We start from the raw sequence: 23,287 nt of genomic DNA, 5'->3' as shown, positions 1-23,287 counted from the left end.
GGCCCCTCTTAAATAAATTGATAGAATGGGTTCTATCCAGAACCAAACTTTTCCAGAGTGGCTACCACAGAGAAGTGGCAGGATCCAATTGGGCAGGATTTTTCCCCACCTAAACCACATTTCACAGCCTTTACAGCACCTGGGAGAGTGGAAGATTTCCCTGCCCGTGGCAGGGGGTTGGAGTTGGATGAGCTTTAAGGGCCCTTCCAACCCATACCAGTCTGGGATTCTGTGATTCAGAGCAACCTCATTTTCTCTGGTTGCTGTCTCCTGTAAACAAGGCTGCTCTTTGTGGTGGTGATTTTCCTACCATTTTTATAACAGTATTTCCATTCTCTTGTCTCTGGAGACTTTTGCTGCTTTAACAAAAACATATACATTTATATTTGCATTTGTCATAGGTTGAAGAAGTGGTTCTTGGCCACTATCAACAAATAGCGAGTTTCCCCTTGGTCAGCTGGATGAGTTTGAAACAACATCTGGAACTCGTTAGGAACTGGAGTGGAAGGTTAGGCTGGCTCGGGGTTAGTCACTGCCGTGCACCCTGACACTCAGAGCTCCAGAGCAAACGAGCACAGCAACAAATCCCTCTGGAGGCTGTGCAGAGCACAAGCAAGTGGAGGCTGGCAGTGTCTGAGCAGGACTGCCTTTCAAGCTCCAGGGAAATTCAAAATCCACCGTGTGGGCAAGAGCACATTTACTCTGAATTCATGGGAAGTACCAGGCTTTTTTTTTTTTTTTTCAAACTGTGAGACTCCCAAGATTTCATTCTGCAGGGAGGACACTGGGATTACAGGGAATTTCTTCCTGGAAGTGGTGTACCACAGGTGTAACAAACTGCTGGTGCCCAAGGGACAGAGTCCTGGGGCTCCTGGATTGGATCAGCCCAATCCCACAGCACTCCAGGCACAGGACCACGTGCTCCTTTCCTGCTCCCAAGCCAGAGTGCAGAGTGGTAAATCCTGCCCCAGTTCCCAGTGTGAGGTTTCCATGGGGGAGGAGGTAACAACATTTCAAACAAGAGCCACAGCACTGAGTGGCTGCACTGAGCCAGACCCCGGGGTGCCTGGGCTGTCCCTGCAGGATTAGGGGTTAGTTCTTCCCGGTTCCATGCAGGGCTGGGCTGGTGAGTCCTGGTTTAGTGCTGCTCACACCTCACAGGCAGCGAGGGTACCTGGATTGGTTTAGTTATCAGGCTGGATGTAGATCTGGCGCTGGGTCAACACTTGAGAAAGTTCCCTCTGCAACTGCTTATACTTTTGGTTGTCAGGAATAGCATCGATAGATCTACAGAGAGCAGTGGGAAACCAGGGAGCAAACAGGGAAAAGAAGAGTCAGAAGAAGTGGGTAACACAGAGCTGGGGCTCTGGGAACCACCAGGGAGGAGAAGGGGACACACAGGTGAGGAGGAGCAGGGAAGGGCTGCAGGAACCAGGTGCTCTGGATGTTCCCAACAGGAGCTGCACACAGGGCCAGGACTCTGAGGGAAGGGAGACACAGCAGAGATTCGACCACAACAGCTCAAGGCAATGTTCACAAGACAAAGACTCTCTTACAGATTCTGATGTCAATAAAAGCTTCCTGACTAAACCCTGCTCAGCACAAAGGAAACTGAGGCTGTTCTGAGCTGGGCTTGGGGCAGAACCCAGAACCACTGAGTTCCTGTTGCTCCCTCTGCCTACACAGCAGCATCAGTATTTAATTAACACCATTCTTCTCTCTTTTTCCACATCTCAGGGAAAAGCAGAGCATTTCTTTTTGCCCTTTGGTTATTTTACATTACCACACTGTGCTGGGAGGTCTCTCTGTACTTTAAAATGATTTGGCATCACAGTTCTGTACTTTCCTCTGTGAGCATGAGAATTCCCAGCGTGGGATTTCCATGCCCAATTCCTGTCCAGGAATGAGCAGGGGATGAAAAGTACAGCACAGTTTCCCTACAGAAAGGCACAGGGAATTTAATCTCTTCTCATACATTGTATTTTGACTAGTGGTGTTGAGAGAAAGACAGAATTTAAAACCAAGTCCAAACACTACAAACCACTCATGTCATGACTTAATTCTGGGACTATTTTTAAGGATAGTAGAAAGAGAAGACAGAATTGAAGTACAGCTTGCAGGACTGTGAAGAATAAAACTAATGAAAACTAAGCCAAAAGCAAGTGTTAGTTGGGCTGTTTTGTGCCTGGTGAGGGAACAAGGGATTAAAACATTGCTTCAGATTTCTGCAGTAGAAGAGTTCCCTGAACTCCACACAACAAATACTGTCCCAAAGCACAGGGAGGGGAAGAAAAAGCAGCTCAAGACTGGGGTGGCACCGCAGGGACACAAAGGGTCCCCACCCACTGCAGCTCCCTTACCTCAGCCCATTAACGATGTCCTTTGTTTTTCCAAAATAAATCTCATTCAGTGTACTTCTGATTTTGTTTTCCATGTCCTGGAAAAGGAAGGAACACAGCGGCTCTTCAGTCACCTCAGCTGTTTGCAGGGAGGGTGCAGCACCAGGGTCCCTCTGACAACAACTCCTGGAGCATTCCCAGCACTCAGATCCCACCAAAGCCACGGGGACTCAGCCTCTGCTCCCACCCAGCTCTCAGGGCTTTGCTCCTGCTCTCCCCTCCCAGCCCATCTCTCCAGCCTAGGGGAGCTCTCTGCACCACGAGAGGGCAGCTCCTCCCCAGCTCTCCAGTTCTGAGAGAAGGAAAACTCAGCACCCAACCTTCCCGTGCAGCTTCTGGGCACTGGATGGGCTCCAAGTGCCAAGTCAGTCCTTCAAGATAACCAAGAGTCCAGAGTTCTGTGCTCAGGGATGACTTTCAATTTTTGACTTTTCTTTAAAGCTGAGAGAGATCTTGTAACAAAGCAGCTTTCTTTTTTTCATTGTATTGCTTTCACTCGAGCAAAAAACTTTAAAAAGGGATCAAAAAAGAAGTAGCTGCCTTTAATTTCCCGGTTCCCTAAAAATGCATCATAGTTGAGAATTTCCTCCTTTCTTGGCTATAACAATCAAGGAAATCTGGAACATCTTCAATCAGGACAGTGCAGTGAAACAGGAAAGTGGTGCTGCACCTTCTGAGCAGCTGCACTCCTCCTGCTGAGCTTCCAGGACTGAGAGCTGCTAAAAATCCAACACTAAACCCAGCTCCAGGGGTTTCATAAGCACTTGATACACACTGAACTTTCAGTTCAAGGGACAGTGCTGTGGAGTGGCTGCAAAAGCAAAATGGGGGTAGGAAGTTGTGAATTAGTGCTCAGGAATGGAACTCTCATTTTCCAGGAAGTCACTGCAGTGCTGAGCAGGAGACAAAGGGCAGAGGGGTGGCTTTGTACCCACAAACAGCTGGAAGGGATGGGAGGAGGAGCACTGAGCCACCACACACCAACAGGAGCAACAACAGCAATGAGTGAATTCTTTGTAAAGAAAAACGCAACAAAATTCTGAGGTATGGGAGCAAATTTGGGAAAAGAACCTGCACTCACCTCTACCAAGCGGCCGATATTGGCTATGTGTGGAGAGGAGTCACTCACAGTCTCATCCTTCTCCATCTGCAAAGGAAAGCACAGACCCATCCATCACAGGCATCTGGGCACAGGGTCCAGGAGGGCTGGGACAAGTGGGTCTCACCAACTCCCCCCGTGTGCAAACACTGCAGAACTGTGCAGAACGTGCTGAGAAACTCCCAGTTCTTGGTAACAAAGATGTGGTGGAATAAAACCCAGGAATAAAAATAATCCCTGTGCAGACAGACCCCACAACCCAACAGCCACTCTCTCCCCACTGAGGAACAGCCAAGTGTCCTCTGCAGGAGAAATCCAGAGCTGGAACAACTCCAGAGTAGAGTGACACCAACGCCCTCAGTGCAGGACTTGCACAGGGCCCTGAACCACCTGAGATCTTTTACTCCAACATCAAAACTGGGAGCTGCAACTGCAGCTGCAACATTTGCTTCATTTCATCTGACTGTGCTTCATGGAACATCCATCCCATGGCCTTCCATGGTCTGTGCTAAGGCAAAGTCCATCTTCTCCAGAGTTCCTGAGGTGAAAACTGTGGCCACGACACAGCCAAGCTGCTGAACAGTGAACATCAGACCCAGGAACCTCAGCAAGATTTGCTGAGACAGCACGAAAACAAAACTGGGAGACAAATGTAGTGGGAAGAACAGTCTTCAAAGGGTTTTATTAATCCCACTGAATTCTCTTATCCATCTGTTCCTATCCCTCCCTCAGGGCAGAGTTTAAAAATCTGGGCCAGCTACAGGTTTCTTCTAATAAGCCAAGTCTGTAACAGGCTTGGGGAAGCATGTAATTTACTTGGAGCCCCAAGGCAAAAGATAACCTGGAAGAGGGGGAGAAAGAGCAGCAGGACATTTCATTTTGCCTTTAGACTGTTTACAAGGAATGGAGAGGCTGCCTGGAGAAGGGATCCAGCTGCACTGCAGGGACAATGCAAACCTGAACTCCACAAACACATCCACACACTATGGGGAGTTGGGAACTGTCACCAAACTGCCCAAATCTGGGGCAGCTGGGGGCTGGCAGTGGGGCAGTCACTGCCACAGGCTCCCTGCTGTGCCTCCTCCACACCTGGACAGGCCCAGCTCCATGGTTAAGAAGCAGAATCTGAAAATAGAAATCTTTTTTTTTTTAAAAATGTATATTATTACATCTCCATAAAAACTGCTGCCAGAAGGAAAACATTTTTATGTGCTCTGGAAGGCCAGATGTTACAAGAGGCTGTTTAATGGAGTGCAGAGTCAGGATCAGCCATGTCCTACAAACAGTTGGGTTTTGTTGAGTTGTTGGGGTTTTTAAAGGTTCCTTCCGGTGGCTGGCACTGCACAGGCTCGAGCAGCAGGACTTTTGCTGCTTAAATACAGGGGGAGATTTGCTTTGAGGGGAAATTCCCTCTACAGGCTGATGTTAAGGAGCTGCTCATCTGCCCCTGTCACTGCCCACTGCCTGCTGGGCTCAGCCAAACCCCAGGGTGAGCCCAGTCTCAGCCCAGTCCAGACCAGTCCCAGCCCAGTCCCAGTCTCAGCCCAGTCCCAGCTCTCCTGCAGCAGATCCAGGGTCTGGCTCCCCCAGCCATCTGCTCTGAGTCTGACTCACAGGGAAACTCCTCTGGGACATCTCGAGGGCTGCCTGGTCACTTTGGATGTTTCCTGCACAGAATAAAGCAGCTGTCTGGGCTCTCTGTAAACATTATTTGGAGGAATAATATGAAGAGGGACATTTAAGCAGGATAAACACTTCGTTTCATCACAGAAGTGTCTGAAAATACCAGCAAAGGTAGAAGGGGACTCATCCTCCATTTTGCTCTGAAAAGCCAACAACACCCACAGCTGCTCTGGCCACGGAGCAAAGTGAAAATCCCTTTAATGAAACACAAACAGCAAAGTGTGCCAAGGGCTCCCAAAGCCACAGGCAGTGGGCAGGCTGAAGGCTCCAGGTGGAAAATATGTGGAATTATTTGGATATCAGTAAGGCAAAATTTGGCCTGCCTCTCCAGCCCTTATTTCAAACTATAACCAATAAATGGAGGCTGTGATCTCTGCAGGGCTTGCAGCGTTGTAGGAATCAGCTGAGAACTGAGCCCATCCCTCCACAGATCTGCTCTCACCACTGTAACCAAACACATCCCATTTCCTTTGCCAAACTGCCCAGCCAAAACCATGGGCAAGCCTGGGGATGCTACAGACCTTTACCTGCCTCACCTCCTCTCGTCCCCTTTTCTCAACTATGACAGAACTGAGCCTCTGTGAAACCCATACAGGGTTATACATACAGCCCAGCCCATCCCACCCCTGCCTTGGGCAGGGACACCTTCCACTATCCCAGGCTGCTCCAAGCCCTGTCCAGCCTGGACTGGGACAGGGTTCCAGGGGCAGCCACAGCTGCTCCGGGCAGCCTGAGAGGTGCCACAGCCTCCCCACCCTCATGATGGAGAGGTGAGGCAGAAATAATTCCCTGGACAACCCCTGTCAGCACATCCCTGCTGTCCCCTGCACCCAAACACTGCTTAGCTGGTGATTACAGAGACTCCAGTAACTGCTGGGGGGGAGCTCCAGGATCACAAGAAGATCCCACTGGTGGAAAAACAAAGTTACAACATCTGGAAGTCGGTAGGATGGGCCCTTCCATGAAAGCTGCCCTTGATGGAAATGGATGAGTCCCCTAATTGCTGAGCACAGGGATTCCCTGTGATGATAAATGGCAGAATGGCTCTGCTGGGGTTTCACTGAGCAGCAGAAGATCCCAGGGCAGCTCTTTCTGCTCTGTTTGCACAGTCCAGCCTTCATCCAGCTCTGCAAAACCTTCTGCCCTCCCTAGAATGTGCTCCAAGTTCAAAAATCAACGTCTGTGCTACTTGAATCCCAAATCTCAGGCCTCACTTCCCTGTGACTTTACATCCTCCCCACATCTCCAAATGTAAATAAACTATAGGTTTGGAGCCAACTTCTTCCTCAGCAAACTCACTTCCTCAGGCTCATCAAGCACACACACAGGTTCTTTGTGCACAAGGACATCTCAGGAAGGCACCTGTTGGTCCTGCCTGCAAGGAGGGGCTGCAGAGCCCATCCAGCAAAGTGCAGTGCTGACTGTGTGCCAGGAAAGGGCCTTTACATCTCCTCTGCACCAAGTGAAACAGGATCACACAGCTGCTCTTACCTTCAATAAAAGTGCAGCCTAATGAAACCTCAAAACGCAGCCAAAGCCACTCGGAGCGACACAAGTGATTCCAATGTACACAAAGGGGACAGGACCCCAAAAGCTGCCAGGGAAAATCATCTGCCAAACATCTGGCTTCAATCAGGAGGGCTGGGAGGTACCTGCAGTCCCCAGAGAACGTGCAAGGTAATTGAAAAGCTGCTGGCACGTTTCATTTCCCTGTAAGTTCTGCTCCCCTCGGGCAGTATTTATGTAGAACAATGTTTATTCCTAAAAATTCCAGCCAAAGCCCCCCTGGGCAAAGGAGAGTCACTGCCACACAGGGGCACTGCTGCAGGCAGCACCTAATGGAGTTCCAGGGTGAAGATGTCACTTCAGCTTGAACTCTCCCTAAGTTTCAGGCCAGAATTACATCCATGGATCCTGTGTGCCTGGAGCTGGCTAAGAACTGATCTCACCCTCTCAAGGTAAGTTAATACAAGTGGATACACAAAGCAGGTATGCAGACAGATCAATTATATAAAGTAGATATGACAACACACAGGGGTTTGTGTTGCACACTCCTGTGTGTGTACAAACACTCATTCCTCTACTAGATCAGTATAGAATCTGAAATTCTGTAACTGAACTGATAAAGCAAAAGCCTGAAATTCCAAAACCCATCAGGTAAAGTAAACTAAAGCTACACCAAGGGGTGTTTTCCCAAACAGGCTGAATTCTCTGTCTCCCCCCTTCCTTATTCTGTCCACTCACAAATGTAAAACGTTTGTTTCTTCCTAGAAACAGAGACAACTTATATTGCAGCAGATGAAAAACTGCACTGGGAAATCAAGGAAAAGTAGTTCAAGGCCCTGGAAGAGAGATGTCAGCTCCCAGTATATGAAATAAAACAGACACAGGCCAGGGCTGTGACCTCTGAGCAGCATCTACCCAGGAGGGACGAGCACCTGGCCCAAGGCAGCTGTAGGAACACTGCAGGAGAATCCACAATCCTGCAATGGTTTGGGTTGGAAGGATCAAAGCCCATCCAGTGCCACCCCCTGCCATGGGCAGGGACACCTTCCACTGTCCCAGGCTGCTCCAAAGCCCACCCAGCCTGGCCTTGGACACCTCCAGGGATGGAGAAGCCACAGCAACAAACAGAGAGTCTTGAAGAGAGAGGGAAAAATTCCTCCTCAAAAACTCAGCTCATATTTAGGAACAGCCCAAGCAGGAACCTTGCAGGAACCAGCCTGGGGATGTTCATGAAAGGCTGAGTTTTTCCAAATGGTCTTGACAAAAGCCCCTGGTTTGTGTGGGGGGCAGAGCAATCTCTCCCCTCAGGAAGTGACTGCAGACAGCAGCTATTTCTAGAGCCTCAGTGCAGCTCCAAGCTCAGCTCCACCACGTGGCACTCCCTGAGCTGCTCCTCTGGCCTGTTCCTGGCCACCAGCTCATCACTCCATCAGCACTCACAGAACAGCCCATTTGCAGCTACGGGGCCAAACTGGTTTTGGAGGAATGGCTCTCACCAGACTTCCCCTTCCAAGCCCTGAGAGGCTGCTCTGCCATCAGGTTGTGAGCCAGGGTATGACCAAGCTTGTGAACACTTCAAAAGCTTCCTCTCAAACACAAGGACATCTGCTACTCTCATTTTAGCATCAAAGGTGGTCAAGTAGCTTAAATGCTGAGTTGACCAAAACCGTGTAAACTGACCATGTACAAAGTTTTTACAAAACATAACTGATACCTGTCCAGGGGAAACTGTAACATGCTATTCAAGAGACAACTAAAACCAGCTCTTGGTGGCTCTGTTTGCTGCAGGCTGCAAAATGGGCTGATCAAAAAAGGAGAAGTAAAACTTGCAGAGCTTGGGTGATGTGGCAAACTGGACTTAGAGCAAAGTCCAAGCCTTGCACTCAGGAGTTTCAATTTCCAGCTGGGGACAAGAGAATGCCTTGAGGCACTGTGGACACTGCAGTTTTGTGCAGGATTCTGTGCCATCCCCAGGCAGCAAGCCCCAGGCTGGGATGTGCCCCCAGGTTCCCCTGCTCCTGCAGGGGCTGTGCATCCTCACCCCAGTGCTGCTGTTCCTGACACTGGAGCCAGGCCCTGGCTTCATGCACCACATCTGAATCCAATGTTCTGCTGCTGAAATGATGACAGAAGCATGAATCTCCCCACTGAAGCTTTGAGAGGCAAAGTCAAACCAAACAAGGCCCAGCAGCTCAGGCCAAGGTGTACTGAGGACACCCATTCTCCACAGCCCTTGTTTTCCTTGGCACAGCTCGTGCTCCAGAGGCCATGGCCAGAGTCAAGCCCTTGGCCTGCACTTCACAGCTCTGATTTACAGGATTAGCAAGGCCTGTGATTAAATATTTGTCCGGGTCACCATAACTCGGGTGTAATTAGAGTCAAAAAAAGGCTCAAAACTGTCTCCAGATGCCTTTTTCCTTCACTTGCTTTTCCATCAGCTTCTTCAATGTCAACAACATGGAAAGAAAAATCACCCAGGCTGGGGAAAGCTGTGCAAGCCTAACCCAGTTTCAGTCCCTCTCTGCAATCCCAGACCCTCCTTGCCTTCACCTGGCTCAAACCTGGACAAAACCATGAGGTTTTTAACAGAGTCTGCATTGTCCTTTGTATGGAAAGGCCCAGTCTGCCCTGGGAAGGCTCATAAAGGAGTTTCAGCTGCTGCCAATCTCTCCAGTCACTCATGACCTTACAATGTGCCTCCTGTCCTCCAGAGCTGATTACTCTGCTCCAGTCACTGACTTGCAGAGCCCACAGCAAGCCCAGTCCCTCCTCAGCAGGGAGCAGAAGCCTTTGGCCAGAGGCAGCCTCGGCCAGGGAAGGGCAGTGGGCACATCCTGCCTGCCAGGGACCAGCCCTGCTGAGATCCCCCAGCCTGGCACCTTCCTGATGAACACCAGCCAAAAAACATTCATGCTGGCACAAAACCCCGATGTTAGGACAGATTTATCTTATCTTTCCAGGAGATTTTTTAAAATCAGTGTCTTGATTGCTGGAAATGACTGCAGGAAAAAAACACTAAAGGAAGATACTATGTAATTGATGTCCTTAAAAAAAATCTTACTGTCAGTGCAAAATACAGGTTTGTTCTCAGTGGTTTAGCTGGCTTTTAAAAGAGATGCAAGGAAAGAAGTCATCCTGTATTTTTATAATCCTACTGGAATCTTCCAGTGAGAAAGTGGGCAAATCTTACAGATAAAAATATCTGCAACACACATGGAAAAATAAAAATTCAGGAATACCAAAAGACAAACTGAGACTTACAAGCAAAGTCTAAACTCCTGCTGAATGTTTTGTATTTTTAATTGCAAGCTCCAGTGTGTCAAGCACAGTTCAAGGAGCTTTCTGGTAATTACACACTGCTTTCAGCATTTCCCTGGGCTGCAGAACAGCAGGAGAAGAGATGTTTATACAACACCTCACAAAAGCAACGTGCTGTGCCTGACTGGGGCTGTGGAGGGAGGCAGGGGCAGCCCTGCAGGGCTCAGCCATACCTGTCTGGTGAGGCTCCCCCCCAGGTTCATGGTACCAGAGCCAGTTTTGTTGGTCTGCAGCCACAGCATCACTGTGGAGGTCAGCTTGTAATGGGCAGTGCGGCCACTGGACTTCTCCTGCAAGGGCAAGGGGACAAAAAGGGACACAGACAGAAGGTTAAAATCCCTCCTGGACACAAATGGGAGCTGGCCTGGCAGAGCCCACAGCAACAGGCCAGGTAAGTCTGACCCCACTCATGCAGCACAGTCTCCTAAAGACAATCCCAAGTGTGCACATTCCTCTAATTTTCCAAAGCAAATCTAGTTCGAGCAATTTACCCCCCTATTACCTTGTTTTTATTACCTAATTAGTGATATTTATCTGTAGCTCTTTTTGCTAAAAAACCGCCACATCTCAGGCTCACATGCACAGAAAGTAACATACTTTCAATTCTTCTGGGATTCTTTTTGATTACAGCCCTGACTTATCTCCATCCAAATTGCTTCGGGGCATTTTCAAAAATTAACAAGGGAAAGAAGTTTACAGCCCTGACACAATATTGCATTGTTCAGTAGAACACCTGTGCTCCTTAATTGTCTGGAATTAACCAGGTTTTGTTTTCACTGGGGTGTATCAGCTGCCCCAGAGGCTGTACCTGAACCTCCACCACGTGGATGGAATCCCAGCATCCCTTAATCTTCTTTGATCCATCTCCAGCTTTCTTAATGAGGATCACCCCGGCAAAGCCATGATCCAGATCCCAGAGGTAGACAGAGGAGACTCCACCTTCAAAATACCTGCAGGATGCAACCCAAAGGCAAGTTAAAAGCAAGCAGGACCCAAGCCAGAGTCAGATATCAATAATAATAATCTTAAATAAGCAGAATTTCTAAGTCCTAATACAGATTATTTTTTCTTTCACAGTTACACACCCAGAAACAGCAGCTCAGATCACTTCATAATGCAGAGACTTTAATTACAAAACAACTGCACATTTCTCTGAAGGAGAATAAAGGTCTGGTGAGAATCAGAGCTGTTTACAAATTTCTACAGGACTTGAGCAAACAATTCCTCTGATTCCAATTACCTACAACAGCTGGTAAAAGCATGAGCCACAAAGTGGGCTGAGAGTAAGGCTTTATTTTACAATTTGGTCTTTTTTTCCCCTCTTTTCCCTCACTACTGGCAAAGTCTGGAAGTTCTTTACAGCAAAGTTCACTAATTAAGACAAAAGGGAGCAAGTAACTTTCTGTTGCTGCCTCAAAAGTTTGTGTGAAGCTGACATTGATTTACTGCAAAGGGAGCTGAACTGAAACCGAGATCTCAGAAATACAGAGATGCTGTTGAGGTTTTATTATTCCAGCATCAGATATGGAAAACAAGAGAAAATACACCAGACTGCCTCAATCTCAGGTGTCTTTTGCTGAAAGCAAACTCAGAAAACCAACGAAGCAATGGGATCTGTAGAGCCCCATTCCCTCTGGATGACACTGGTGCAGATGGGAAATGTATTTTTTACAAAATAATGGTAAACAACCCAACACTGTTGGTAGAAAGATGCACGAGGAGTAATTTTGTCTTCTAGAAAACTGGAATTGCAACCCACAGCATTTTACCCCTTCCATTCTCAAGTTAGCAAAGCCATGAGGAGGATGAGGAAAAGGGAATAATCAATACTGGTTCATGGCACACAGCTCTCACACCTCAGGGGTGACCATGGCACACAAGGATCATGTGAAAGGAGGAGAGGAAACTTCATCAGCCACACGAAACGTTGGCAGTCAGACTTTTCATAGCCTGCAGGAGGGCAGAATCACTCGAGGAGCTGCCAGGACTGCCAGGCAGATGAACCTGCTCTGTCACACACACCTGGAGTGACCCCTCCTTCCTCTTCTGCAAGAGAGGAAATCCTCCCTCCTGGCCAACATGACGAAGTTAGCAAACCTTCCCACCTCTGTGCTCCCCTCCTTTCCAATCACAGCCTTCCAGCTGTGAATGGTGCTAAAAGGCAATTTACAGCAATCTGGAGTCCATGGGTTACCTGGAAGCACCGTGAATTAAAGCACAGTAACCCCACCCTTGCCAACAGTCAGGAGAAGACACTGGGCAGTGAATGGCAGTGACACTTCCAAAATTCCAGCAGTCACCAAAGAGCCCCAATTCCATTTACCTGCAGACACCCAAGCCTTTACCCAAACCAGTGCTGACCTCAGGAGGGATAAACAATTTCCTGTTAACTCTCCACAGCCTTTCATGTTTCATGGGTGGCTCTGCCTCTCCTCACCAAGCCCAGCCCGGGCAGTTCAGGACCCACTGTCCTGTCCTTACCAACCACTGATAGCTCTGCACTCATAAAGCAAAGCCCAGCCACGCTAAAGCCAGGCTGCCAGCAGGCAACTGCAGCCTGAAAAAAACCAACAAAAACCCTTCTCATATCCCCTGGGGAATTCACAAATGGATTTTGGTTAATGCAGTTAATGGGAATTCCAGTCCTGCAGTGAACCTCAGCTCCAACCTAAGTGACCCTTCCTTCAGCAGTGGGAATCAAAGGCCAGAGAGAAGCAGTTATTGTCCCTTCTCAGACTGCTTTAAAAAAATATATAATATATTCATTTTCATATACAGAATCAGTGAGTTCACTCAAAATGAGCTGGCAGTCACTGAGAACGTTACAGTTTGCACAGACAGTTTCCCCATTACCCACTTTACGACCTTGCTACGAGCATGAAACATTAATTAAGAGAAGGACCGAAACAAGGTTTTGGGAAATTTATTCTTACCTACTGTACTTTGATCCTAATGACATGAAACAGGAAAAAAATCATTTTTATGTGGTTCACCTTTATGAGATTTTACATAAAGGCTTTTGTGGGTATTTTAAGAATGTGCTAAAATGTTGTCTGAAACCACATAAAACCATGTGAAGAACCTCCCGCCAGAACCAACAGTGCACACATGGAAACGCTTGAACTGCCTTTGCAGATCTAATGAATCAAATCTAGGATTAATATTGTTTTAAATACCAACATGCTATTTCAATAAAGCTGCTTTGCCATAGCCAGGCCCAGGATCTGGAGATTGGAACAACAATGCCAGTGACTGAATCCAAGGCACGCCAGGATTTACATTATCCAAAGGCTCCTCTGTGCTCCAGCACTAGAGAACTGTGCTCCAAAATCCCCTCCTCCTTCATGGGGAGAAAATATATAGCACTGATCACTACACTGGATTTCACCTTCACACAGCACTAAAGTGGGATTTCTGAACCCAGGAAAGTCACAGCTGGAGAGGGGAACATTTCTGTTGGGTTTTTTTTTTAAGAAAAGTAAAGAGGTGCCACAGGCTAATTGCTCCATAATAGAAAATGGGATGACAGATTGGGAGGAATTTAAACTTACATTCATGGACTTGGATTTGCTGCAGGAGGGCTGGGCTTCCTCCAAAAAACCCCTTCACCATGGACTGAAATGCAGCACACAGTAAAATCCAAGCAGGAGAGGAAGCAGTTTGGAAAAGGCTCCAGGAAGGCACAAACTGGGATCTTCTCTTCTAAGGAAATGGGTGAGCAAGGCCCAGAGCCAGAGCAGCAGAGCACTAAAGCTCCTGCATCCAACACCTCTTTCCTTGGTGGCCTCCTCTGGATGTCCCTGATCCTCCTGCACAGCCATGGCTGGAGAAGACAATCTGCTCTCTCTGCAAGCTGCAGTCACAGAGTCCTTGAGGCTGGAAAAGCCCTTTAAGGTCATCCAGTCCAACTCTCAGCCCAGCACCAGCACGTTCAGCACTGACCCACATCCACAGGTTTTCTGAACACCTCAGGAGTGGTGACACCACCACTGCCCCGGACATCCTTTACAACCCTTTCCCTGAAATTTTTTTCCTAATATCCAACTTAAAGCTGCCCTGGCACAACCTGGGAGGCCACTTCCTCTTGTCACCCGACCCCCACCTGGCTACACCTGCCCTCTCCCACAGCATCCAAACAAGCAGCAGATGCTTTTGGGATGTTCAGGAGGCCACAACTAAGAGGAATTCCCAATGTGGTATCTCAGAAACACCCCAAGGGACAAACCATTCTCGAAGGACAGCTTCAGAGCAGAGCAATCACTGCTCTGTGCCTAAGGACACCGATCAATCCAGGACGTTTCAATCAAGATCAATCAGGCTTTACCTACAGACACAACTTTGTTATAAAACAATGAAAAACCGGTTTATGGTTGTCATATCCCTTTATTAACAACAAAAGCACTGCTAAGTGATATCACAGTTCAGTTAGAAGGACCTTAAAAGATCAAGAACAAGTGACATCCCTGTCCTTGGAGAGGACAGCCAGTGTTCTATCTCTGGGAAAATAACTTTTTATAAGGCTGCCCAGGAAGGTGGCTAAAAGGCATAAGGCCCAAAGTAATCATTCATTCTCTTTACAGAATTCAGAACAGCAGTTCACTCAAAATCAATTATAGTTTTAATGTCACGATCAAACACTGAATTTTTATATCCGTTACTCATCAAACCACAGAACTCCTGGAAAAAGCTGTTTTTATACAAAAAATGTCACACTTAAGACTGACCTACTTTACAAATGCAAGAATAAAAGAAAATATTTAAGCTAAGAATGATCCAAAGCTTTATGAAGTGTTTGAAGTTGAAGCGGGTGGAGACACAGGATGGAAACTTGTCTAAGGAGCAGGAGCTGTACCATGAAATAGAGGCTGTGGCCAGAACAAAGCCAGAACTTCAAGAGGGATGTGATAGGGGAGGAAATCCCCCAGCTTCCAGCACGGCCCTCAGGAAAGGAGGGCACATTAATCACTTGGTTTTACCACTGAAGGACAGCTCAGAAAAGGCTCTGTGACTCTCCTGATAACCTTCTGCTCCTCCAAGCCTCACCAACAGATCCTGCATGCTGTGTGGAGAAAATGACCTTCCAGCAGAGCAGTAAAAGCAATTTCAATTACACCTCTGAACCAAATCACCCATCCATAAAAACATTTGTGCATTTTCCAGTAAGTAGCTGAGAGCCAGAGACAAAAAGTCTGTGGCTTATGGCTCTCCCAACCCCCTGATGCCAAAGCACCAATACCTGGAACCTCAGCCTGGCTCTGCAAACCTTCCAAAGGCCTGCACAGGGTTTCAAACTGGCTAATTTAAAGCAGAAAAATACATTTTCTTTTATTCCCTAAAGGTCATATAGTTATTTCTTCCAGCTACAGAAGTTCAGCATAGAAAGGGAAATGTCTCCAGCTATTTGGATCAACAGACTTCCAAGCAAACTGGCATTTAAAAACCCTACCCCAAAGGAAAATACTGAGCATTCAGCTACACATGTTTTTATAAGAGTGACAATGACTGAAGTCACAGTGTGAGCAGCTGGTGTCTCACAGCAACCCAAAACATTTCCTAAATGCCAAGGTGAGGGAGCACATTCCAGTGACAAGTGACATGGCACAGCTCCCCCCGAGTCCTTCCCTGTCACCTCAAACCAGCACAGGAATCACAACAGAAATAGGAAGGAAGTGGCAAATTGGAGCAATCCACCTTCCACCAAACCCAAAGCATTGCTCAGGTGTTCAACAAATCCCCTGCAATCTCACAGCTCAAGGAGGAGGGACAAATTCTTCAGGAGAATTGCTGTCCCTAAATAATTGTTGCCTCCATGCAGCTGCTGAGTGACGAGGCTGCTCTTTAATGAGGGGACAGGCTGGCACCAGGAACGAGCAGGATGTGACACTTCTGTGACTCCAGATGATTTACAGCTCCTCTCTCCTGCCCTGGCCCCAGGACCACAACTGTGGAGCACTTCCACAATCTCACCCAGAGACTTAAAATGAATGAAGAAAGTAAAATGTCTGTGCACAGCCCAGGGGTTTTGCACCCCACTTGATGAACTCAGCCCAAATTAGGCTTGGGGGCTCTGTACAGGTATTTTACAGGAATTCTTTCCAGCATACACAGGTGCAAAAATCCCTGGAGCAAACATACCAATCCAGTTAGGTATGTGTAACTTCAATGCCAGTTGTACTTAAAAGCACACATCTGGACCACGGTGGGATGACTCAAACTGCTCAGCAGAGCTGTGAAGTGCAGGAACTCTGCAAGGAAGGAAAACAGTATCCAAACAATGGGATCCTGGAGGCTCAAAGTCTCCCAGAACCTCCCAGTTTGTGCTTTTTAACACCTTTCATGATTTAATGAAAACTGTACTGCTCACATTTTCCTTCTCATCTGATTGCTCCTGGCAGATGGGAATTAATGACCAAATCCCTCTGGAGAAGTCACCTGGAAAGAGTTCCATCTAATGAGCCACCTAATGAGCAAGGGGTCACTCGGGAACGTGTCCTAACGAGGAACTGCTTCATTAACACCAGGAAACTTCCAGTGCTGCCAAACTCCTCCCGTGCCATCCCTGGGCACCACAGACACTGCTTGTGCCACCTGAAATCCAAACATGGAGAGGAGGGGAAGAGACAGCAGAAATCTTTGTCGTGGTTTAAGTCTCCCAGGATCTTTGGAAGCTGCAGATTTCACATTATCAATTCTCTCACAGAAGAATTCTGTATCAGATCTGCCACAAGAAGGCTGCTGTTGTTTTAAGTTACTCTGTCCCCAAACCCATCATTAAAACACTGTCCATTTGTGAAGGCATGAGGTAAATTTCTATCCATACAATACAAAGTAAGATTAGAGACAACTAGTTCCAGAACTCCAGATCACAATAAACTGACAGTTTAAAATTTCATCTCACTTTTGAACGTAAGTAATTTCTTCTTAGGGATTTAAAGCCTTCAGAGAGCAGTGTTTGAGGACAGTGCTGCATCACCAGTGCTGACCTCCTAATCCAAGTGTTCAGTTTTTATGTAATTACAGAGAACCATGGGAACCCAAGGGAAAAACTCCTCCTCCACCCAACATCTCCGATTCAGAAGTTAAGAATGCAGTGTGTGCAGAGCTGCTCCAAAATGGAACTCCCCCCCCAAAAAAATCAAAACAAAGCAACTGATTTAATTTCCCAGCATGCCAGTACATTTAATTTTCCCCTCTTTTCTAAGAAGATTCTTTAATTTGTCTAATATTTATCAACGATTTCAATATTAATTCTGCTGTGAGCTGCCCATGGGCACACTGAGGAGGGGATCTCTCCTGCTCTGTTTTCTACATCCAAATAATTTCCTTGGGAAAAACAGCCTGGCTGTAATTGTAAAAGCACACAGACATGAAAGCAGAGAAAGTCTTGGTGGTTTAGACCTGTCTTAGGAGACTTCATCTCACCCTTATTAGGCTGACCCGAGGCAAAGATCTCCCTGGTGCCACAATCCTGGTGTCACACCCTATCCTGCAGATCCCCAGAGAGCAGGGGGATGCAGAGGCACTTTCCTTAGTGCTGGGATGCACAACAAACCCATCTGGATTCAATCTGCAGGGCCCTGGCTGTGCAAGCCCCAGGAACTCCCATGCCCAGGAGAAAGCCAGCACAAAGGGCTGCAGCAGTAATGAGGAACAGGGAGCTGGTGGCAATAAAGTCACTTCAAAGCCTTCCAGTTCAGGCAGCCCAGGTTTGCATCTGAACACAGACACAGGGCTCATAAAGGGCTCATGGTGAGCTCCAACCCCGTCCAACCTGGCCTTGGACACTGCCAGGGGCTGGGCAGCCACAGCTGCTCTGGGCCAGGCCAGGCTGTGCAGAAAGTAACCCCCTGTCACACCTCACATCTGCTCTTTACTCGGTGGAACTGGGGCTGGTCCAGGCACAAAGTACAGCAAAGTTGGTCAAACAGATGAATGCAGCAGTGCTACAAAGGCTGTGACAAATGCAAAGTTTTTGTGAGTTGGCCTGAACTGCAGTGTCAGGGAAGGAGAGCTCAGGTGACACCACTGCAGATCTCAGATCTCAGGAACAGTTACAGCCCAAGGGCAGCACTGACAGAGGTTTCCATTTATTCTTAGCAGGACAAGTGGACTGAGGGAGTGTCAGAGGCTGTTCAAGCACACAATCCAAAATAAACTAGGAAAAAGGGTAAAACCAGCTGAAGTTAAACTATGCAGCAGTTCATGGCACGTGTGAACACACTGGGTACAGATGATGGCACAGGTCAGTCAAAAGGAGCCACCACTGAAGCCCAGCAGAGCCAGGCTGTTCCACAAGATTAAACAGAGTAATAAAAATAACAGATACAGTCAGCCCTGAGCACTCTAAAAACGAAAGGGCAAACTCATGTACTGGGACTGCAGTGCTGTACCTGCCCAAACTCTGGCAAGGGGCTCCTCAATTCCCCCATTCCTGAGGCAGTGGCCCAGGGAATTGCTGCTCCAGAGCAGAGGAAGGCAGGGGATGCTCAGCTGGCTGCAAAGAACACCTGGGATCTACCCACAGGAATATCCAGGCTGCCAAGAGCAGAGGCCTGGGGTGCCACCCTCAGCACTGCTAACCCTGCCCAAAACTGCAATAACTCTGCTGGACCAGATTCCAATCAAAATTCAATAATAAAAGGATTACACACAACAAAGACGTTTCAGAGGTCAATCCTCTCCCAGACCTCCTTCCACTCCTACCAAATTCCTGGTCCAGAGCTCTAATATAACAAGCTGAGAATGGATCAACATCAAAACACAGACAGAAGCAGAAGTTCAAAAGGTTTCATTGCTTCCTCTATTGAGGAAATTCAAAATCTTAATCAATACAAACATCGTCAGGAGCAGAATGATTAAGATGATGTTTTATCTTTTTTTAAAGCTGTTAAAAATCAAAAGCACCAATAAATCCAATTTAAGCCATGGGAAAAAAAGGAGGAATAGCTTTTTAAATGTATGTCAGTCACTAAACCATTCCAAAGTTGCCAAAACTCATCCTGTTTGCAGACAGACCAGCAGCATCCTTCCCAGGGGAGGTCTATTTAATCATTTCAGAAATTATTTCTTGCAGACAACAAAGAGCCATTAGATTACTTAATTAAAGCCTTGATTATCTCCAACCCAAAACAAGGGAAGGCAGAATCTAAACTCGGGAGATTTAACCAGCTGCCCTGCTCCTCATTATGCTTTGATTTCAATCAAGCACACACACGTCAAGCAAAGGGCAATAAATTACAGCCATGTGTTGGAAGAAATTATCTTCACCATATTGGAAGTGGAAAGGCAAGGCTCTGAGTGGTGTAAGATATTAGACTTCCATCTGGGAATAATAACCTGCTGAACACAAACATACCAGGGCATTAGCTGCAGGCACTGCTGCAGTTAAACCTGGCAGCAGGAGATGGAAATGGAACAGTTGTTTTTTGGGAAAGTGACATGGATTTTGGTTAAAACAGATAACCGAGAAATGTGCTTGCTGTTTAACACAGAGAACAGAGAGGGAACTAAAACCTGGTGTAATTCCTCTTTAACCCAAATGTCTCCAGAAAGAAAAGGTAGGGAACTCCAGAGATACTAAAGGTAGTTTGCACTAAAACAGACACTTAAGGCCAATTCAGCACTGGTTCACAGGCACTGAGGTTCAGCAGGATTGTTCTTCTTACATGATTTTATTACATGCAATATTACAAGACCTCCCCAAACTTGTTTTCACACTACAGTCACTCAGTGGCCACTAAGCTTTTGTGGACAAAATTGAATTTTAAGGCCCTTAGCAAGCAAATCAGACTGGATTATCCCACACAAACTGTTAACAAATCCCTAACAGGCTGTTTCCCTCAAAACACCCACGACAGCAGGTGCCAACCCCTTGGGAAATGGCAAATACAATGAAGTGACTCACTGAATGTAGGTGGAGACTTACCACACCTGATGAAAAGAGAAATCTAAAAAGGAAAGGTGTGTGGGCCAGATGGGACTGACACAAGGAAAAACTGAAGCAATCTGAAGTGTTGGGAGAGGCCAGAGATGAATTCTGTGAGATATCAGCACTCTGTGTGTGAAAGGTAAAATGGGAGCTGGTCCAGGGGAGGTTTGGACCACGTGTGGAGAGCAGAGTGGGATGGAGATGTTCTCTGGGGCACCCATTTATCTACAGATGCTGCAGTGACCAGCATGTATTTGGTATTTGGAAACTCAGCATGAAGTGAGCCCCGTGCACAGCAACTTCTGAGAGCCCTGGGATTGCTCAGCCTGCAGAGGAGGAGGCTCCAGGGTGACCTGACTGAGCCTTCCAGAAGGAGACAACAGCAAAGATGGAAAGAGCCTTTGGACAAAGGCCTGGAGTGCCAGGACAACAGGGACTGGCTCCCCACTGCCAGAGGGCAGGGCTGGATGGGATATTGGGCAGGAATTGCTCCCTGTGAGGGTGGGCAGGCCCTGGCACAGGGTGCCCAGAGCAGCTGTGGCTGCCCCTGGATCCCTGGCAGTGTCCAAGGCCAGGCTGAACAGGGCTGGGAGCAACCTGGGAAGTAGAAGCTGTCCAGCAAGGCTGGACACAAAGCCACCACCTGTCTGAAAAGGCCAGCAGAAACTCTCATTACAGGAATAAAATGCCTGAACAGCCCAGGAAATTCAGGCACGCTGGGATCTGGTGTTCCCTGTGAGTGCTGGGATTGCTTTTGTATTCACTGTTACCTCTCTTCCATAAAACAACAGCTGTGGTTACAGAGGCAGCTCAGAAACATTCTGTGCCCCACAGAGGGACAGAACAGCCTCTTAGGGGACTGCTGGTGAGGAGCTGATGTGTCAGATTTGAGGCTTCTCCTTCAGCACCATTTTCATCCTCTTCATCTGCAGCCACTGCACTTGAACTCTTATTTTTTAAGAGAGAATTTGTAATGTGAAGGATCAGTTAGCCTGGTGTCCCCTGTGAAGGATTTGTGTGGGCACCCCACCAGAGTGAACAGAAAACATGAAAGTCTCTGCAGGTCACCTTAAAATGTAGATTTTCTGCACAACTGCCTCCAGACTGATCCCTGTTCCTGGAGGGTGAACCTGGAATAGATCTCCCCACCTAACAGTAACCAGAATTTCCACAGAAGATACAGTCTTGAGGGCTGCCAGCACACTCAGCTCTTTATTAACACATCACCAAGCCTGAAGTCTGTCCCAGTGCTGGGCAAGCTCTGCTGTGCTGGCTCTGGAGCTCTGAGGACACTGGTACCTGCCCAGCTCCAGGAGCTGCCAGAGCAGCAGGGCAGTGACACCTCCCTCCACTCTGCTGGGCCCAGCCCCACTGGGGGCTCCAGAGAGCACTCCCAGGGTCACCTCCCAGCCCCAGCAGCCATGGAAGGGACATCCCTGCCCTGCCATCCCCTTCCCATGCAGCTCCAGCAGCTGCTCCATGAGGAATTGCTGAAGTCATTCCCGACCTGAACATTGGCAAGAGCAGCACTGAGAGAAGTCACCACCCCTGAATTCCCACTCTGATCTCCAAGTAAAAATTAAGCTTCTGCTGTCAAAACACAAAAACGCAATTGTCTTATTCAGGAAACTGCAAAGTCCAACTGCAAAAACAAAATCCCATTTCTCTCCACATCTCTGCTGGAGGTGAAGTACAAATCCTGATTCTGAGCACGACGAATCCTTCAGACACTGAGGTTAAGTTTCCTTAACTTTGCAAATTCTTTCCACAAATTCCAGATTTTTTTTTTTTTTATGCTGTTCAGCCAAACATAAGCCACCCTTGTCCTCTTTTCCTCCTCCACTTTTGGGATCACAATAGGCACTGAAGTGTCCTGTGCTGGCACCTGTGCTCACAGTCTGACCTGTCCTCCTGACTGGGATCTCTCTGGATTCCCTCTGACCATTCCTGCCTGTAAAACCTGCACTGACAAACACAAAGATGGAATTTGGAACAACCTCATCTTTTCCTTCCTCACAATACATGAGCACTGCTATATAAAGGTGCTGCTGTACCCCACGCTGAGCAAGGCTCAGCAGATTCACCTCAATGAGAGAAACCTGCCCTGTGCTTCCCTCCTAGCAAATTCAAGCTGTTTAAAGAAGTTATTGTATCCAGTCATGACTTCAGGGTCATCTGAGCAGAGAGGGATTTAAAAAGACAACCTTGGTTCCATAAACCTCCTCATTTTCATCCCAGGGTATCAAAAAATCTTATTGGTCCTGCTCTGTTCTGCATCTGGGGAGTAACTGCAAACTTGGCTTTGCTGAATATGCAAAATTCCTTTCTTCCAGTCAGTTCAGACACCAATAACAACTGTTACTTACAAGAGAAGTTGGAGAGCTATGAAAATAATGCATGAAAAGAAGTAAAAATTTGATACCTGTAACAGAAATGTGACACTTAACACATTTGGACAGGCTACATTTCCACTGAACCACAGAACCCAGCAAGAAAAGTTCCTTTTAATGTGCTTCTATCAGCACTGTAACATGAACTACATCTAAGGCTGTGTTTTATCTCCCTTTCAGGCAACATGAAGCAGCAATGAAGTTTGCTCACTTTTTCCATGGTCTTTAGGAACCTCCCTAACGAAGTGTCCCAGTGAAGGACACAGTGGCTCATTCTGCCTTGCAGCACTCACTTGCTGTGTAGTTTTAGCATCACTTTCCACCCCAGCACTGCTCAGGAGACCACAGAGTACAGAGCCCACAGCTGAACCTGGTCACATCCCAAGGATCTGGAGTAAGTGCAGTGCAGGACCAGCACAGCCCAAATTTACAGAAAAATTGTTCAACTGATAACTCACCCAAACAGCTTCCTAGCTCTTCTTTAAAAAAGCCATGGCCTAATCTACATTTAGCTCACATGTGCTCTATTAACTCCTTTGCTTTACACCTCTTTAATAAGACAGGGCCTGAAACATGCATCCTGCAGCAAAAATAAATTAATCCCTGTCCAACTGCTGCATTTCAGCATTCTGAAATGAATGTCTGTGCCTGTCACTTTACTGAAAGATGTGAGAGTTGCTGCTGCACATAGAGATTTTTTAAGAGTACAGCCTTGAGGGAATGGAAAATGCAGATGGTTTAAGACTGAACTTAGAGATCAAAGAGAAGCCAGGTCATGCCAGGACAGAGACAGCATCAATCTGTTAAAGGGGGAGGAAGGTGGGAAAGCACCTCAGCACCTGCCTTTGGCACCAGCTGACAGATTCCATCGTGTCTGGCATCACAAACCCCAGCACTGCCTCCTCCCCACTGCACAGACACACACACAGACACACAGACAGCCACACAGCCAGCCAGGGCTCAG

At 47.4% G+C, this 23,287-nt stretch overlaps 1 protein-coding gene across 2 annotated transcripts in view; it reads right to left on the bottom strand.

Annotated features, from left to right (window-relative positions):
- Positions 1-23,287, bottom strand: part of CAPZB (capping actin protein of muscle Z-line subunit beta) — a 55,940-nt gene that overhangs the window by 1,531 nt on the left and 31,122 nt on the right. The window contains exons 5-9 of one of the 2 annotated variants that reach the window (XM_088178961.1): positions 10,814-10,955; positions 10,179-10,295; positions 3,481-3,546; positions 2,361-2,437; positions 1,175-1,287 (exon numbers count right to left, since the gene is read on the bottom strand). In XM_088178961.1, the coding sequence (XP_088035087.1) occupies positions 1,185-1,287; positions 2,361-2,437; positions 3,481-3,546; positions 10,179-10,295; positions 10,814-10,955 (505 nt within the window). In that variant the 3' untranslated portion in view covers positions 1,175-1,184. The remainder of the gene's footprint in view (positions 1-1,174; positions 1,288-2,360; positions 2,438-3,480; positions 3,547-10,178; positions 10,296-10,813; positions 10,956-23,287) is intronic. The other variant, XM_014881687.2, reaches the window with a different exon arrangement.

This window comes from Sturnus vulgaris, chromosome 25 (genome assembly GCF_052056855.1).
Source record: "Sturnus vulgaris isolate bStuVul1 chromosome 25, bStuVul1.hap1, whole genome shotgun sequence".
NCBI classification, from domain to species: domain Eukaryota; kingdom Metazoa; phylum Chordata; class Aves; order Passeriformes; family Sturnidae; genus Sturnus; species Sturnus vulgaris.
The sequence above is the reverse complement of the archived record's forward strand: the minus strand, read 5'-3'. Positions and strand labels throughout refer to the sequence as shown.